This window comes from Strigops habroptila, chromosome 9, assembly GCF_004027225.2.
Source record: "Strigops habroptila isolate Jane chromosome 9, bStrHab1.2.pri, whole genome shotgun sequence".
NCBI classification, from domain to species: Eukaryota; Metazoa; Chordata; class Aves; order Psittaciformes; family Psittacidae; genus Strigops; species Strigops habroptila.
In genome coordinates, this window is record NC_044285.2 from 42703622 (window position 1) to 42722513 (window position 18892).

The 18892-nt window shown below is 47.9% G+C and overlaps 1 protein-coding gene across 1 annotated transcript in view; it reads left to right on the top strand.

The window, feature by feature from the left end:
- The first annotated feature begins 8253 nt into the window (after positions 1 to 8253).
- The window catches only part of HS6ST2 (heparan sulfate 6-O-sulfotransferase 2), a 126615-nt gene continuing 115976 nt past the window's right edge, over positions 8254 to 18892 (top strand). The window contains exon 1 of the mRNA XM_030496737.1: positions 8254 to 8890. Within this exon, the coding sequence (XP_030352597.1) occupies positions 8379 to 8890 (512 nt within the window). The 5' untranslated portion in view covers positions 8254 to 8378. The remainder of the gene's footprint in view (positions 8891 to 18892) is intronic.

Sequence of the window (18892 nt, forward strand, 5' to 3'; positions counted from 1 at the left end):
GAGCGATGGTGGATTGCTCCCAGAAATGCATAAAGTGTTGGAGAAACGCTTTTTGGTGGGGCAGGGTGAGTAATCCTGGATTTAATCCTGGATAGGCTCAAGGAGAACCTGCCCTGCATCAGGGTTCCCCACAGGGATGGCTGCAGCAGACTCTGCTTTGGGAGCTCTGTCTCTGAGGCTGGACCCTAAGCCTGAAGCTGTCCAGGGCCAGCCCTCTAAAAATGCAATCAGGCATCAATCAGGCAGGTTGGGAGAGTGTTTGAAATGTTTGTTCCAGAGTGTTTTCAGACACAACTGCAAGAATTTATCACTGCTGTATCACTTGGGACCGAGGCAGGTCCATAAAAGCTCTGTGCAGTTGGAGGATGCATTTCCCTATTGGAGATCTGCTGAATTTTGATGCTGAGAGGTGTTCTTAGTGTGTAGGACCATATTGTTATGTGCTGCTTATCTTTAATAGGGGAAGATGAGCAGGAAAAGAAGCGGAATCAGCCCCATGCATTAAACCAGCTGTCATTACTGTAGCAAAAGTTACCTGTGCAAAGAGATGGTAATCTAGTGGATGCACCACATCTAGGTACAAGAGAGTGTACAAACCACAGCAGTGGACCCTGCCACCCATGAGGGGGCAGGAACAGAAGCATTAACCCTGTCTCTTCTACCCACTTGTTTTCTGATGAGATCCATTAGCAGTTAACAAAGGTTCAAGACCTCTCTTCTTTAAGAGGTGATCTGTAGCTTCTCGTGTTTAAGCAGTGTTGGACTAGATTTTACCATCTAAACAGAGCTCACACTAGCATGAGATCACAGAACCACAGACTGGTTTGTGTTGGAAGGGACCTCAAAGCTCATCCAGTTCCAACCCCTGCCATGGGCAGGGACACCTTCCACTAGAGCAGGTTGCTCCAAGCCCCTGTGTCCAACCTGGCCTTGAACACTGCCAGGGATGGGGCAGCCACAGCTTCTCTGGGCACCCTGTGCCAGCGCCTCAGCACCCTCACAGGGAAGAGCTTCTGCCTCAGAGCTCACCTGAACTTCCCCTGTTTCAGTTTGAACCCATCACCCCTTGACCTGTCGCTACAGTCCCTGATGAAGAGTCCATCTCTGGCATCCAAATCTGCCCATTCGATGGGTGAGGGGAAACTGAGGCTGTGGTGGGGCTGCTGCTGGTCCCCAGCTGTCCCTTCCAGGGTCCTGCAGCATCCTAAACCTACTCTAAAGCACTGAGCAGGAGGCTCGGACAACAGCGAGGCCAGTCCTTGCTGCTCAGCCCTCCCTGGCTGAAGGGATGCTCTCAGCACGGAATGGGTACCCTTATATCCACCTCTCCTGTCTAAGGCAATGGTGGATCCAGGCAGGAAACACGAACTGCATGTGCACTCCCTGCCACGCACCTCGGTGTCAGCTGGGAAGAGAAGAAAGGGATTGCAAGGAATTTCTTCAGCTGTATTCCAGCAGCGGATTAAAATTGCTGCTACTATTTTAATCTGGCGAAGTAGCAGCTAAGGCACATGCAGGACTGGCAGCATCTCCCGCAAAGCTGGGATTCAAAGAGCAGCCTGTGCCTTTAGTAATGCAAATGCTGGGCTGGCCCCCAGCCCTGGCCCTGCACCAAGTCACCCCACGGCTAGAATTTAGGATCAGGAGATATAAAATCATACTGCCCTGTTCTTCTTTTACTCATCATGAAGGGGTGTAATGCTGTGTTTCACTGGATGGTAAGATTGCTCCCTGAAGATCCATCAGCCCTGCTGCTCCAGAGGCTGTGGGAAGAAGCTTCCCTCCGAGTTTCTCTTTATTATTATTATTACTACTACTATGGTTCTTTTTGCTTCACCTTCATTTATTTTCATTCATTCTATAAAATGAGGTAATTGCATAAACTCATCTGTGGAAATTTAAGACCTCTTCCTGTGATGTTTTGGGGTTTTTTTTCCTGCCTCTGATCCCCTCTCACACAGGTGAATCCCACAAGACTGTGTTGCCTGAATTCAGCATCAATTTAAATAAGCAAATATTTATACAGCCTCCAAGAGGCACTCTGTACACAGGAGGACACCAAATTAAGTTAAATCGATATTAACTATTCTAGGATTGAAGAGTGCCCAGGCAAAAGGATGGTACCAGTTTAACAAAATCTATTTAAAACCCAGTGTAATTAAACTGGAATAAGTTCACTGTGAAGGGCAGATTTCACCTTTCAGATTTCTGGAGTGCCTTTGGATGAAATCCCACTGTTTTACTCCACACAGGACTAAAGGAAACATGATTTTCCTCTTGCTTTTAGGAAGATGCAAAAAATACTTGTACTAATCATTTAACAGCCTTTCTCCAGTATGAAACCACTGCTGAAAACCACTCTATTTAGCTTAGCCTTTTACCTACCTTAATCGGGCAAATGCTGCAGGTTTTGTTCTAAAGTAGGTCAGATATACCAGATTTGCATTAGACATCTTGGAAGTGGACACAAAAAGTCCCTTGGACCATATGGCCTACAGGCCTGCACTTTGCTGGCTCACACCCTTTCTAATTCCACCTAATCTGCTCATAAGCCCCTCCACAAGGGTGCTTCACACACCTCACCAGTAATCTCTTTCAATGCCTGGTTGCCCTGTGGATCTAATGCCAGATGGTATTAATATACCCATCACTGTAATTATTCAGACAAGCAAAGAGGGAAGGAGCAGCCTCAACTTCTTGCTTTTCCCACTGATTCAGGGACATACTTGAAAGAGCCCTCTCGTCCCCATGGATCCTGTTCCCTGGACTTGTCCCAGGCTGTCCTCATCAAAAGGGAATTTGATGTTTCAGCAGTTTCTCAGCCAATTTCCTGCTGGGATAAGAATCAGCGGTGATGGGACAGTATCATTTATCTCTGATTGTTGCCCAGAAGCTTGGTATACATCCAGATGCCAGCCCCACACTGCGTCCTCCTAGAAAACCTTTCACAGGATTGAGCTCTATCTGTGAAATGGGAATACTGCTGATACCTTGTAATTTGAAAGCTACCCTGCCTCTTGTCTGGCTCCAACTGATGGTGAACATCCAAGATTTGCTGCAATGAACAGCCTGGATGGATGGTTTCTGATGCTGTATGTTAGGAAGGAGGTGCTTCTGAAAGCTTCCTGCACCATACAAGTACTGAGCAAGTACCTTCCACTGAGTCCATCTTCCCATGTGTGATTTCTACAAAGTTTATTTAGCTATCAGTCAGCAGCAAAATGAAACTGTAAGGGATTATCTTGCAGTGGGTCCCTTGAGCTTCCAGGCATTTGGCTCAAGCTTTGAAAGGTTGCCCAGTTTATCACACACACAAAGAGTTTTGGGCGTTGTTGTATTCAGGAAGGCAAGATCTGTAAGTAGAGATAACTGCTCCATCAGTTCAATAGGTAGAAAAACAGAGAGATGCTTTTGGACACCTCAGGCTTTCCAAGACCCTTTATGTTACCCAGAGTGAGACTTTATGCTCCCACCAAGTGCACTTGGTGTTAGGAATGAGCGGCATGATGCCATAGTGACAAGAAGCAAGGCTTTGATGCCCATATTACAAAGAATATGCAAACTTATATAATTCCTTTGATTAGCTGCTCTCTGATATGTCAAGTCCATGAATAATCAAGCCTCATTTTCTAATTAGTTTTACTCATCACCCTGCTGCTCTATGCCTTTGCTCATTTGCATACCCTTTCTCTAGTGAAGGGCCTTATTCTGTAAGGTGCAGCAAAGCCACTGCCCCTCTCCCATCACAGCAGTTCTTTGGTCCTTTGGCCATTACCTTGCTCTCAGTCCTGTTTCTCCTCCCATGCAGTGGCCAGCTCATTGCTCTGTGCTTTTACACTCTTTCTAAGCCCTGTTTCCCCAGGGAATACAGTGGTGTCTTCACGTTATCCGGTGCTAACTCTTGTCTCTGTAATCCAGTTTTACCCAGCCTCAACAGAGAAGTACAACTATCGACGTACAAGGTTTGCACATGTCTTACGGGAGTGGCGGAGCGAGCTCCTTCTGGGACAGGGGGCACAAGGATGGAGCAGCCGCTCCATCGCTTTGAGGACCCCCGATGGGAAGAGTGGTTTCGAATTCCCTGGCCACAAACCCATTCAGCCAAAAGAGACAATTCCATAAAGGAAAGCTGCAGCAGTTGGGCTGGTGGCACTTGTGTTTGCTATTGTAATGAAAATGCTATTTTCACGACCCAGGAGGCTTTTCTGTAGTTATTTCATTTATCTTCTCTTCCTTCCTGCACAGGTACTATAAGAAGAATCACATTGTGAGGAGATACAGCAAAGCAAAAGTAACGGCTCATTTGCATTTCTTTTAATCAAGTTATTCTAATTGTGCTATTGTGCAAACATGGTTTCCCCTCTCATTTGAAGAAGATATCCTCCTCCCAGCAGCAGTCAGGGTTACCCTAGCCCTGGCCAGGGCTGCTACTGCCCAGTTCTGCCTCTGCCCCTGCCTGTCCTCTGCAGAGCAGCAAACAATGGGAGCTTACTCTGGTTGAAATGACATGAAACCTCAATCCTTTCAGTAAGCTGGAGGTGTTAGTGCCTAACAGAGCTCAGTTTTACACACTGAGAGCCCACTTACCTCCAAGCCGATGTGTGTTTTCTTTTTGATAGGGCTAAGCAGTCACCATTTGCCAGTCAAATGCAGAGGTGAAAGTCAGCTGCTGTGGAAACAAAGGTATTCATAAATATAGGGATGTGAAGATCAGTCCTGCACGAAGAGCTAACAATAGTTTCCTAAAGCTGCAAAGATCAATTTAGGGCTTGAGGCACCAGGTGTTGTATTGATCTGCCTCTGGGCAAGTACCTGCTGCTTTCACACACAAACTCCAGACTTTCTGAATGTTTCAGTCTGAAAATAAGGGAGGTCAGCCCAAGATGAGAACCTGCACCAGCTCGGCTGGACCCTGTTGTCACATCCACAGCAACAGAAGAGGGGCTGGGACTGGAGATGCTGTGCTGGGGGGGGGCAGCTGCAGAAGGGACCAGCTGGTGGGAGAGCATGCTCGTAGGTGGAAAAGGAGCAGTGATTTATACCCATGTGCTCATCCCCTGTGTCAGCAGAGAAGGGTGCTTTGGGAAAAGGACTGTGTGTTTGGGGTCTGGCGGATACTCTGTGCTGGAAAGAAGGCAGAGGTTTTGCTCAACCTCTTAACCCAAACCAGCTGCTGTGCCAGCCACTGAAACTTGTCCATGCTGTAAAACCTTAACAGCTCTGTTCTGTCCCACTTTTATCTCATTCGAGGCAACTTTCATTTCTTTAGTGCCTGAGCAAATGTTTTGTGTCTCTGGATCAAAGCCAGGGAGCATCATTTACATACTGTGGGTGAGAAGGCAGCAGACTGGAGCCCATCACTCATCAGTGAAAGGATGATCATTGTTTAGCCCATTCCAAAATAATGGCTCTGCTGGGAACACCAACCCAGTATGCATCATGTCTTTTATAGTATATATTAATTTAGTGTAGACATTAGGCCATCGTTATTTTCTCCTTTTAATTCCCATGTATTAGCATTCAGGATCGGTTTTAACCCAGCACACATCTTTGTTATTTCATAATGTAAAATAAATAAAGCTGGAGGCAAACATCTATATTTTTTTTATGTCAACAACTGTGAGAAAGGGATGGGTATAAAGCACAGAAACATCTTTATAATTTTAAGGCTTGAATTTCAGAACACAGCATTTTCATTAAATGGTGCAATCCATTCATTTTGGAGCTACAGATATAAACAGAAGCAAATTAACTCAGTAGCTCTCATGCCTAGAATCTATGTGATAAAACTGTCTATTATTGGGAGTGTAAATGTTTACCAAATATTAGAGACAGCCCTAAAAAAAACATAGGAAAGACAGGATAGGTTGCTCAAGGATGAAAACCATAAAGACAACCCCCCCCCAACACTGCATGTACCAGGTGAAATTACTCAGAGTGAATTGCTGTGAGAGGAGGAGAAAGAAGCTACATCTTTTTCCCCCCTTTTTTATGATGGATAAAGGTCTAGGAGAGTGTTTTCAAATGATTCTCTTTGCTGTCTGCTGTGCATATTAGAAAATACAGCTCTTGCTGGAATGGCCAGGCAGAGAAACAAGCATTCCCAGCACCAGGAGAGGGAAAGCTGGGGTGCGGCAGTGGGGAGCACTGCTCCCTCCGCCTGCTGTGGAAGGGAAGGAGAAGCACGGACTTCCCTGAAGAGAAGGAAGGAGCATGGCAAGATGCAGAACCTCTCTGTAATGTCTGCAGCTGAGCACACCACTGAGTGCATCAGTTAGACTGGGGGCAGCCAAACCCGTGCTCCTGCCCTGGCTGCTTTTCCTTGGAAAGCCAGGACACAACCCGGAGCACCATGTCCTGCTCTGGATCCGCAGCACAGGAAAGACATCGACCTGTTGGAGAGGGTCTGGAGAAGGGCCACAAAAGTGATCAGGGGGCTGGAGCACCTCTGCTGTGAGGAAAGGCTGAGAGAGTTGGGCTTGTTCGGCCTGGAGAAGAGAAGACTCTGGGGAGACCTTACTGTGGCCTTTCAGTTCTTAAAAGGGCCCAATAAGAAGGATGGGGAGAGACTTTTTAGCAGGGCCTGTTGCAACAGGACGAGGGGTGATGGGTTTAAACTGAAAGAGGGAGATTTGATCTTAAAGGTCTTTTTCAACCTAGCTGATTCTATGATTCAGGCTGGATGTGAGGAAAAAATTCTTTACAATGAGGGTGGTGAAACACTGGCCCAAGTTGCCCAGAGAGGCAGTGGATGCTCCATCCCTGGAGACATTCCAGGCCAGGCTGGACGTGGTTCTCGGCAACATGGTCCAGTTGAAGATGTCCCTGCTCATTGCAGGGGGTTGGAACTGGATGAGCTTTGAAGGTCCCTTCCAACCCAAACCATTCTGTGATTCTTTGACTCTATGACACCAGGGATGGGTGCAAACCTTCTACAGTCAGAAGCCTCATTTTTATTTGCTTTTTCAAAGTCACTTGCAAGGCTGCAGTTCTCCCAGGCATCAACTGCCACAGCAGCAGTTGCACCCAAAGGCAAAAGGCAAAACTCAGGCTCTCTTGCTGTGCTCTTGCTGGGTGGCACATGGTGAGCACAGCAGGGTGAGCACCAGTGTGACACTGGTGCGCCAGGCCTCATTGACAACACGCCAGGAGCTGGAGGGCTAAATGTAATTTGCATATAAATATACAAATGACTTTAATCAGAGATAAATCCATTGAGCCCTCGCCATTAGTATTTACAGAACACTTGCATTGTGCAGAGGGGTTTCAAAATATGCTGACAGAGATAGCGCATGTGAATCACAGAACCACTAGGGTCGGAAGGGCCCTCTGGAGATCATCCAGTCCAACCCCCTGCCAAGGCAGAGCCACCCAGAGCAGGGCACACAGGAATGTGTCCATGGTGAGTTTGGATGTCTCCAGAGAGGGAGACTCCACAACCCCCCTGGGCAGCCTGTGCCAGGGCTCTGCCGCCCTCAACAGAAAGTTCTTCCTCATGTTGAGATGAAACTTGTCGTGTTTTAGTTTATGGCCACTGCTCCTCGTCCTGCCGCTGGGCACCATTGAAAAGAGTCTGGCACCATCCTCCTGGCACCCACCCTTGAAATACTGATCTGCATTGATGGGATCCCCTCTCAGCCTGCTCTTCTCCAGACTGACCAAGCCCAGCTCCCGCAATCTCTCCTCATGAGAGATGCTCCAGACCCTGATGATCCTTCTGGCCTCTGCTGGACCCTCTCCAGTAGTTCCTTGTCTGTCTTGTACTGAAGAGCCCAGAACTGGACACAGTGCTCCAGATGTGGCCTCACCAGAGTGGACTGAAGGAGGACGATCACCTCCCTTGACCTGCTGCCACACTCCTACCGATGCACCGCATGTATTTGCCACCTGAATCAACTGAACCCTCTTGGGGTGTCAAGAAAAGCACCTGATACACTCACCCCCCCCAAACCCGGGTGTTGGTGTGTGTGGAAAGCACAGCTTGGTGCACAGGGTGGACAGTGCTTGGCCGTGACCGGAGCGTGGCTCTGCACCGCTCATCGGTCCTGGTCCATGGCTGGAGCACGGGGCTCTGCAGAGCCGGTCCCGGTCCGTGGCTGGAGCGCGGGGCTGTGCGGAGCCGGAGCCGCTCCCGGTCCCGGAGCAGCCCGCCTCGGCCACGTGCTGATCGCGCCACCGCCACCGGAAAGGCCCCGGTGTGGGCGTGGCCCGACGCGGGGGGCGTGTCCGGGGCGTGTCGGCGCGGGGGCTGCCGGGAAGGGCCGGCGGCGGCGGCGGGGCGATGGCGGCGGAGCGCGGCCGGGGCGGGCAGCGGCGGCGGCAGCAGCGGCGGCGGCGGCTGTGAGCGGCGGCGGCGATGCGCGGCGCTCCCGGCGAGGATGGAGGACCGGTCCCACAAGGTGCTGCTGGCGCTGGTGATGCTCTTCCTCTTCGCCGTGATCGTGCTGCAGTACGTGTGCCCGGGCACCGAGTGCCAGCTCCTGCGGCTCCGCGCCCTCAGCCCCGCCGCCGCCGCCGACCCGTACCGGGCGGAGGACGAGACGCCGGCGCGTTTTGTTCCCCGTTTCAATTTCTCCGCCGGAGACTTGCTGCGGCGGGTGGACTTCAACATCAAAGGGGACGACCTGATTGTGTTCCTGCACATCCAGAAGACGGGCGGCACCACGTTCGGCCGGCACTTGGTCCGCAACATCCAGCTGGAGCAGCCCTGCGAGTGCCGCGCCGGGCAGAAGAAGTGTACCTGCCACCGGCCCGGCAAGCGGGAGACATGGCTCTTCTCCCGCTTCTCCACCGGCTGGAGCTGCGGGCTGCACGCCGACTGGACCGAGCTCACCAACTGCGTACCCTCCGTGGTGGACAGCAAGAAGGAGGTGCGGCTCCGGCCCTCCAGGTGAGGCCGTGCGGGGGGACCGGGCCTTCCCCGGGGGGGCTTCCCATGAACCCCCCTTCCGCTGCCCCTGCGGCGGGACGGGCGATGGACACGCCGGGCGCGGTGGTGGCGGGGATGATGCTGCGGTGTGCGGGGTAGGACGTGAGCCCCGCCGGTAGCGGGCTGCAGCGGGGGCGCCGGGAGCCAGGATACCCCCGGCTCTGCCGCGAATTAAGAGTTTTAAACGATGTCCCATAGTCTGTCGCGATTGTAACTGCTGGTGGGGAAAGCCCGGAGTGACAGAGCCCGGTGACACCGAGCAGGCCTGGCAGCCCCATGGCTCGGGGGCCCCGGTGTGGCTCTTGTCCGGCTCACCCAGAGGCGAGGGTCCCCCCGGCCCCTTGCCATCCCCCGCAGAGCTTCTCCAGCTCCTGGTACTGAGCTCCCCGGGTGTGCCGGTAATTAACATTGGTTTTGGGAGTGTTCATGAGCCGCTGCGTCTTGTTCCATCTGAAGTTTAGCTTACCTGGCAAAGTAAAGGTTACTCTTGGGGCTGAATTTCCTGCCAACATTCGCATTGTCCTTCAGCCCTAACCTTGTTTACTTTGTGTTTGCGTTCTGGATTTTAGTGACACCTTGCACCTTGCTTTTGCAGTCACTAACCTCACCTGGCCATAGCTGGTGGTTGCCTAAATGCTGCCCCTGCCTTTCTAAAGCCCTTGCCCTGAGCAGTGAGGACCTGCTGGCTCTGCTCCCGGAGCTGTTTGGTTACAGCCCTACCTTCAGTTGTAACGGAGCGAGCCGCTTGTCCGCGGCTGTGCACGCAGAGGTACCCTGCAGCAGAGGTTTAGTGTCTTTTCATACTGCTTCGGTGGGAAATGAGAAACTAGGGTATCACTCCTACTGCACTGTTAAACTAATGGCAGGTCCCCTTACAATGAGGGTACTGTGATATATCATGTTATCTGAAGTCAAGTCTAAGCACAGATTCACTTGAAATAGAAAGCAATTTCTTTCTAGAATTCCTTTTATATAGTGTGACACTACACTGCCATCTAGTAGAAAAATGGTTAGCGTCATTATCTGCTTGTACCCCAGCAGCAGCTCTTTGAGACTTGGCTATTGTGATTCCTGCTCTTTTGTTTTCCCTACTGCTTTAAAATTTCATTGTCTCCTTTTTGTGACATCCCATTTGCAAACATCAGGAAACGATTCCTTCCCCTTTTGGGTCTATTAGCTTCCTGTTTTCAGGCTGCTGAGCCTTGCAGGCTCCGTTGTTTATTTTACCTGTCCTATAAATATGTTGTTTGTCAGCAGAAATGGAAATTGCATAACGTGCACTCTCTTTGCTGAGCAGCTTCCAGTGATCCTTCTCTGTCTTCCCATAGAGATGGGCCTGGCCTGCAGAGTTGTAGCTGTGGGGCAGGGATTTCCTTCCTTCCCCAGGGACAGGTCATCTGTGCTCAGGCTTAGTTTTGTCCTCTGGAAGAATGGGAGGCTCCTTGTCCTGAACCCACCACCTTAGGCAGGAGGGAGCACCCGGCTTGGAGAGCTGAGGTTTTGTCTGTAGCTTTTGGCTTTGTGTTTTTTGGTGTGTGTTCTCAAAACCTGCTCTTCTGAGACAAAATAGAAGAGCTGTGTGTACCTGCCTAGGAGTTCAGAGCGATGGTTCCTCATCCAGCAGATGATGTATGTTGTCATAGCCAACTTCTGAGAGGTCACTAGGACTTGTGACTTGGGATTGAAGCCAGGAGAGAGGAAGCTGTGATGATTCTGTGTTAGGCAGAGGTCCGCTCTCTCAAAGGCTTCAAAATGATGTTATATTTTTAATAACCTAATTACACAGCATGCTTATTCTCCAGATAATGTCTTGACAAGCAGTTATTTGGACTGCAACTTCTAAATGTTTAAAAGTACAGTACGAGAAGTTCTTAAATGAACAATGGCCCTTCAAGTCTTCCTGCCCATTGTAATACCTTGACTTTAATTTTGTGTTCTCGATTTAGCAACATTCAGCTGACAACTAATTAATTAGAACCTATTCCTAGAGCCAGGAACAGGCCCTAATATGGACAGAGAATAGCTGCTTCCAGAGCAGCAGTAGGTGTGGGATAAGGGGGTTTGAGCAAAGACCAACAGGGCCAGCCCCAGTTCCAGCAGTGGGGTTTTTGGGGGACCATGCTGTGTTGTTGCTGGTCAGCTACACGATGCACTCTGTAGTTACTGGCTTGGGGCTGTGTAGCCTTGTCTGGTAATAGCCAAATCAGTGGTGGTTGTGCCAGCAAACTTCTTAGCTTGTACCTGTGTGTGAGTACTTTGCAGGGGTTTGCCTTGTGGGGCATGGAGAGCCTACTTGTCAGACTGCTGGTTAGCTGGGCTGCTCTGCAGGGGCCTTCTCTTTTGTTGGACAGTTGAGCCTTTGTTAGTCTGAAGGATCCCCCATCCGGGACCTTGTGATGCTCAGCACTAGGTACAGAGCATCACCGTGATACGATCTGGAGGGTATGCTCGTGAAGAGCCCCGTTGCCTGCAGCATTCATCCTCCAGTTTGTGCTCTTAATCCCACCACTAGTCCGTCTCTGTTTTCTTTGGGAATTGCAGGCTTGAAGTTCAAGCTCCATCTTGAAGGCTGGAGCAGTAGAAGTACTCAGGATGACTGTTGTGATACTTGTTTTGGATTTAACCTAGTGATGCTTTCCTGAATACGAAAGCATATGGGTTCCCAAAACTTGCTTTCCTTTGTAGTAGTGGCTTTTGCTCCTTAATAAACAGCTAAATAGATCTCCCTTTCCTCCTTTGGTCCTTCCTTTCCTAGAGGAGCATGAATCTCTGGGTGTGGAGAGAGGGATTTATTAGTTTTGCCTCCTTGGGGCCCATCTGGGTGTACTGTATCCCCCATTCCTGCTTGTCCCATGTTCCACCAGTGCTGCTCAGCCCTGGGCATCTAGAAGCCTCAGGAGAGGGGAAGATGCAGCATAGTTGATGCATTGAGTGCTCTGGATTTGCTGCTTGGGAGGTTGGTGGAATGTGTTGATGGTGGTGGCAGAAAGGAGAGGTTTGTCTCGGCTGCTTGGCATCAGCGGTGAGAAAGGAGAAATGTGCCTTTTCCTAGTCATGAGTGACTGACTTGGGTCACTTGATTGATTGTGGAAGCCTCAAAGCTCTTGGCACGCTGAACGGAGGCAGCATCCAAAGGAACTGTGCGTGAGAGCATCACAGAACTGAGGTTTTGCTTGGCTGTGGCTAATTATTATGGGAAGTATCTACCGAACTCGTCTATAGCAATAAATCCAATGGCACCATTGCAAGAAACAAAAAGCCTTGGGGTTAGGCTGGAAAATGTAAGGAGACATGGGAGCAGATATGGATACCTACATTCTTAAATGGTATCTTGCCTTTTAACCTTGTTGGGTGAGAGACTTAGCTGCGGGTAAAGGTTGAGCTGTATTTGGGATGCCTCCCGGCTAATGTTAAAGGTAAGAGATGCTCTCTGCTGAGAGGAGAATGAGCTTGCAGAACAACCTCTGCAGCCAGCAGGTCTGAGGCTGGAAGAAATCTTATGCTGCTGGTACAAGCTGGTTGGACCAGGACCAGGAATGGTGCTTACTGGTTTTTGGGAGGCCTCATGCTGGCGCCATGTTGTTGTGATATGGGACAGAAGCCCCTGGCGATCCGTGGGTGTTCTTGTCTTGTCTCTGCATGTTAGTTAAACTCTTCCAAGTTAAGCCTTACGAAAATCTGAAGAAAAGATGCATTAAGACATTTCCCATCAAACTGGAAGTGTTTACTGCGTGTGGCTCTGTTGGCTAAACAGGTTAATCCTCATGCTTTTGGAAGTGTGATGGGTTTTGCATCTGCAGATTTTGTCTTCTGTACTGCTGAGATGGAGTGAGTTTTTCCCCCGCCAGCCCTCATAGTGCCGTGCTTTGTATTGGTAGCTGCAGAGATGCTGATAACACACCAATGGTTTGGCTGCTGCTGAGCAGTGCTCCCCAGCATCAAGCCCCATCCAACCTGGCCTTGAGCACTGCCAGGGATGGGGCAGCCACAGGTTCTCTGGGCACCCTGTGCCAGCGCCTCACCCTCGCAAGGGAAGAACTTCTTCCTCACATCTCATCTAAATCTCCCCTCTGTCAGTTTAAAGCCATTCCCCCTTGTCCTGTCCCTATGTATCCTTTATAAAAAGTCCCTCTCTGGATTTCTTGTAGGCAGGAGAGCTGCTGTATAGTCCCACGGCACCCCAAGGCTTGAGGTGCATAAGAAAGGCTTTGGCAGGAGGTGGACAGTTTAAACCCTCTAGATGTGCTGGTAGAGCAGACACCATTTCCAAGGATGGAGTCCCCCAGCCTGTGTGGGGTGGGCTGCTCAGGATAGGGAGGGGACGATGACTGCTGCAGGGTGAGGGATGCAGTGAACATCATCTGCAAATTCAGCACCAGCGCTGTTTCCCTGCAGGGCACCTCGCGGGACTGGAGCTGGGTCTGGTTTTGGAGCGCTGGAAGCAGTGGGCAAGCCTGGAGAGTGAAAATAAGGGTGTTGAGGGGAAGGGCAGGGGATTATCTTCATGTAAGTACAAGTGGTTCCTTCAATTAACTCCGTTACAGGGCCTGACCTTGAAAGTCTTGGTTCTGAACTTCAGCTTGTGGTTTTCTAAGTTGGACTATAGGACTTGTAAAGCTCTCTATCTGCAAAAGCAGCTATATCAATTTAAAGTGTTGGACTTCCTAAAGCACATCTTAAAGGGATTAAAAAAAATCACTTTCCAAATTAGGTCTCTTCAGTTCTCCTTTAAATCTTTAATACAGCGCAAATGAACTTTGGGTTATTTAAAAGTATATGTTTCCTACTGCCTTTTACTTTGCATGTAGAGATTTTTTTCTGTGGGTAGAGAGATGTTAATTGTTGCAAAAATAAATCCCAGTGATTGCAGCAGAGCAAGAAATGAGGCACAGACATTATTCCTTGAACTGTTTATTCCAGAGAGTTGGTCCTCTCTAAAGAAGAGAGTGGGAATATGAGCACCGTGGCATGGTGCTGTTGTACTGAGACATGATTACTTTTTCTTCAAAAGGTGCCTTTCTGCTATTTTTTTTCAGGGAATTTATAAATATTAAAATGAAACTATAAATACATGCTTTGACTGCATCAAAATAGACACAAATTGTGCCTTGTGATCACTCTTTGTAGGTTTATAGCCTTTAGTAAAGGTTATTAAAGACATTCAAAGTCAGGCATTACCAATAGGTGAGTTATTTTTGTTGAAAGACAGGTTTTTAAGTTGAACAAGTTGAGCATCAGTTCCGAGGTGTATTAACTGACGTTAATTTGTACCTCATTTATTTAATCTGAATTGTCAGGAATCATGTTCTCTACTGATGTAAATGGTGGCAAAAAGGACTTATTAGTAGATTTGATTGCTTTTTAAATTTAACTAGCAGAGATGCGCTGGCATGCCTAAGAGAATTGGTCTGTTTCTTGCGAACAGTTCAGTGCCTAATGAATCACTTCAATGTACTTTTCTGAAGGAAAGCAGAGCAATTTAAATGTGCAATGCATTGATTTACCTCAAATGGATTAGGCCTCTGTGTGCAATCCTTTGCATTAATTTACTTTCTCCACAACTGTAATAATAAAGGCAGCGTTTCTGTTATGGCTTCAGCCCAAATTAGCTCCTGTAACTTGCTAGAAAGCAAAATAATTAATATGTGGCTGAAAATGGGCTGCGGGAATGGATCTTTCTGAGAGGACATGGGTCGCGGGAAGTGCTGCTGGGTTCAGGATGCTGCTGGGAGCTGTGCCGAGGGCAGGAGCATGGCTGGGACCCGGAGGGGGCTGGCTGCGTGCCCTGTCCTCCCTCTACCTCTGATGGAGTGTGAGGAGGAGAGGATGTGTCTGACCTACTGATGATTTATTTCTTGATTTTATTATGGGGAGAAAAAAGTATTTGTAATTTGGGGCAACTTTGATTTTTGTTAATTCTTTTCTGGATGTGGCCAGGTTTGTGTTTTAAAATGTCTGAGGAAACAGAACAGAAGTCTGTAACTGCAGCAGATTCGGGCATTTTTTATTACTGTAGTCACTTTTCAGTTCCCTCTTCCTTTCCCTGTGACATCCGGTCTGCAGCGTTGGGCTGGCTCTGTCCTTGCTGAGCAGCCAGGACACAAAACTGGGTAATTCCTTATTTAACCACTTAGCTGCAGAAATGGCACCAGGCTTTGTTTCACTCTGCAGGGATTACCGTGGCCAAGTAGCCTTTTTTGGAATTACCCTCGTAGGCGTCTTACATACTTGTGAGGATTAATTTCCCCATCCCTTCTCAAGCGGTGAATTCCCATTGCTGGGCAGCTGTCTGCCCAGATGTAAACCTGCAGGGAAGCCAAGCGATGGAGCATCCCCAGCCGCTGCCTGCCTCCCTTGGGAGCCCATTTCCCTGCTCTCAGTTTGGGGCTGCTTGCCTGATGGATGGAAGCAAAGCTGACGAGGGCAGGGATGCTGTTTTCATATGGGAGGATGAAGGCAGTGCGGTGACAGGGATGGGGAGGCAGCGCCTCTCCTGCCTCCTTCCTCCTCTTCATCTTCCTTGGCAGCTGGGACCAGAGCGCGGATCATTGTTTGTGATTGATTTGCTGATGCTGGCAGTTGTACAGTGTGTTCTGGGACTAACAGGGTAGCACCGAATTATTCGGGCGTTAGTGAAACGAATCACATTTGTGATGAGTAATAAGTAGCAGACTTTGGTATTTATGAATAATTAACACAGTAAAGTTTTTCTTGGACGTGAAGAAATGATTTAATTTCTACTGTGAACGCTCTGTAAAATTAATGAAAGATTAATTTTGCATTTGCTAATGTGAGCCTGAGAAGCCAAAGCAATCTCTTTTTTTGTGTTTCAGTTTATATCGCTCATGTAAACAGGGAATGTATAATTCCTGCAATGTATTTTCCCTGGGTGGGACCTGTGTTTAACAGGGTGGGGTGTTTTCCGGTGGAATAAAAAGTCTATTGGTAAACACTTCACTCACTGTCGCGAGTTTCCATCCACTCACGTTATCTCTAGGTGGGTAGTGAATGTATATGTGTAACAAGAAAATGTTTATTAATGAGTGGCAATTAGGACCAGCTTTTTTCTTCTTCTCTGACTAAGGTTTCTTCCTCAGCTGTTCATGGTTTTATAGAGAGAATCCATTTAAGATATTGCTTATATACAGCTTGAAGTGAAATCTCCATTTATTTAGTCTTGGGGGGAAAAAAATCATTAGTCTTTAGAGACCTATAAATCATAAGATTCATTAGGGTTGAGATTCAAATCATGTTACTTCTTGGTTTTCAGCTACTTATCCAACTCTAAAGGAGCCAAACTTCTGATGTGATATAGCTAAATATATACAGCTATGAGGGAGATAATCTTGCAGCATTAAATGATTTTGCACATCTCCATAAAAGCATGAAGACAGCTATGCCTTTCATGAGATCCTCGTACCAAATGCTCCTCATTTCCCATAATCAAAAGGACTGTGAAGTTTTGATGCTTTTTCGAGCTCCAAGTTGCTGGATGATCAGTTCTTCCTTTACTCCATTTTGTGTTGGGGTTATATGAAAACATTGGAATCTGCTGTTTGAACTGTTGGGCCCTTCAGCAAATGCCCAAATCAAGTGACCAAAGCACATTGTGACTGATCATTTTCTCCAGCTTCCTTGTGTCCAGAGGAACGCTACTGATTTAACCCCCCCTCTATTAAGAAAAACGACGTTTCCTTGGTCAAAGCCAGAGAAGCTGCTTTTGAGAGTTGCTTTTTCAGAGTAACTGAGGGGAGAGCATTTCCTTTGGCCTGTGGGAAAGCTGCTCCCTGGAGCAATCCCAAGCCATTCACAAGTTGGAAACTGGTTTTGTTTTGGTTTGGTTTTTTTCTTGTGGGTTCCAAGAAAGTTACTGGGAATTTGCTTTTGTGTCCTGCTGGAGAAACATGTACCAGGTACTAACTTCCTTCCTTTTTTGGCTGCAGCTAACTCATCCTGACAGGGGAGATGCTGCTGGAGTCATCCTCCCACGGTACTCATTGCCCAAGGGGGACTTAAATGGAGCTGGATGTGGGTGAAGGCATCTGTCTATGTGATGCTCCCAGAGGAGCGTCAAGCTTTGTTCTTCCTGGAACTGATGTCACCAAGTGTGGATGGTGAGGAAGATGCCTGTGTGGCTCCTGCCTCTCACTGAGCTGTTTGTTTTTCTGTGGGGGTGTTGAATCTAATCAGTACAGTGGTAGCATGGAGAAGTAAGACAAAAGTGCTCAAGGAAATGTCAGACATAACAGGATGCGTCTGCCTGATGATAGCTGAGTGACTTGCAAAAACATAAATGGCATAAATTAGGCTTTAACTCCTTCAATTCTTGTGTGCTGCAAGTCAGTCCCTGGTAAGAGAAAAAGCTTTTGTGTTGGCATGATCTCCCTGTGACATCTTCTCTTTTCCTAACTGTGCTTTGGTCTGGTTTTTTGTCAGGGCAGGTGTACCTGCCACACAAAGACAAAGCTATGTGAATAGCTCTCCTTGTCTACGAGCATGGTGAAGTGCATTGGACCTGAGGTTTGGTACAAACAGCTTTTGGAAAAATCTGCCCTAAATATTTAATATATTTATTGGAACATTGAATTGAAGGTGCATAACTGAGAACGGGGCTAATATTTCTGGGGAAGGATTGGAAAGAGGTTGTACATCACTAGGTTTAAGATGTGTGCTAACAATATCTTGTCAAGCCTGAATTCTGTTGTATGAGCAAAAGTACTTAAATATATTGTTTAAGGATATACTTATAGTGTTTAAATGTATTGCAAAGCACTTTGCAGAATAGGGATCAGTCTAATGGCATAAGCACCTTTTGTTAACTTGGGGTATAAAGTTTCCTGCTCTGCAGAGTTGGGATTTCATGTGTCTTTGCTTTTGATCGGGGTGCCACTTTCCCTGCTGTAATTCTTCTTTCCTTACAACCTGGAACTAGTCAGTGCTGTAGCTGCGTGTGCTCCAACACGAGCAGAGGGTGTAGGGACTAGAGACTTGCTGAGACAAGTGAAAAATGAGATTCCCTGTTACAGGACCCAAAGACCTAGAGAGCAGCTTTGGTAAGTTGATGCATCCCTGTGACAGTGTCCGTCCTGGCTCGTATGTCAGGTTTGGGTTGGGGACCTGGGGAACCAGAAGCAGCAGCTCTTTCAGACTCTGCATAACAGCCAGGCCTCTGTAGGGGAAGGCTGTAGGAACAGATGACTTTCCTGGTCAGGTTTGGTGTGAGGATGTAGGGAAAAAGGGGAGTTTTAGACCTTTTTTCCACCAGCATTGGGAAAGCACACCCAAAAGGCCGCCTCCATCTGACCTGAATCTGGACCTCCTGTCAGCCAATCCCTTTTATGAAATTGGTCAGTGTATCAGGCAGCACAGAGGGAAAAAAAACCACACACACAGAAAGGACTTAGGAATAGCAGAGCTCATGGTGAGATAAAAACTTCTCAGAGCCTGGATTATGGAAGGATCCAGCTATTTGTAAACTGTATAAGCAGATTCTCTGTTGGCTGCAGCGGCTCAGCAGTCGCTGAGGATTTGATCGGGTGCTCAGCCCATCCTGCTGCTCTCCCACATACAGCTCAGGTCTGGAAATTGAGGTTTAAGAGTGATGACAACTTGTGTATTAAGTGTTGCAAATTATTCATGCTTTGGAAACTGCAAATACGGGCTTTTTTAAGGGATCTAAGGCTCTCTTGTTTCTTGTCTAAAAGGTTGGTCTTGTTTTTCCTGTCATGGAATTAGCAGGATGGTTTTGCTTCTGCTTTTGCTCACCTGAAGTGATGAAGGTGAATTGCTTCCTGCAGTAAACCTGTGTATTGTGGAACAGTATGAAGTACAGTATCATAATTTATTTCTTAAAGTAAAAATATTTAATGTCCTATATAATGTTCTATCAAGATAAACAGAATTGTGGTTTCTTTACTCCTGTGATCAAAAGAGCCTTTAAAGGATACTTGTATGTCTCAGTAC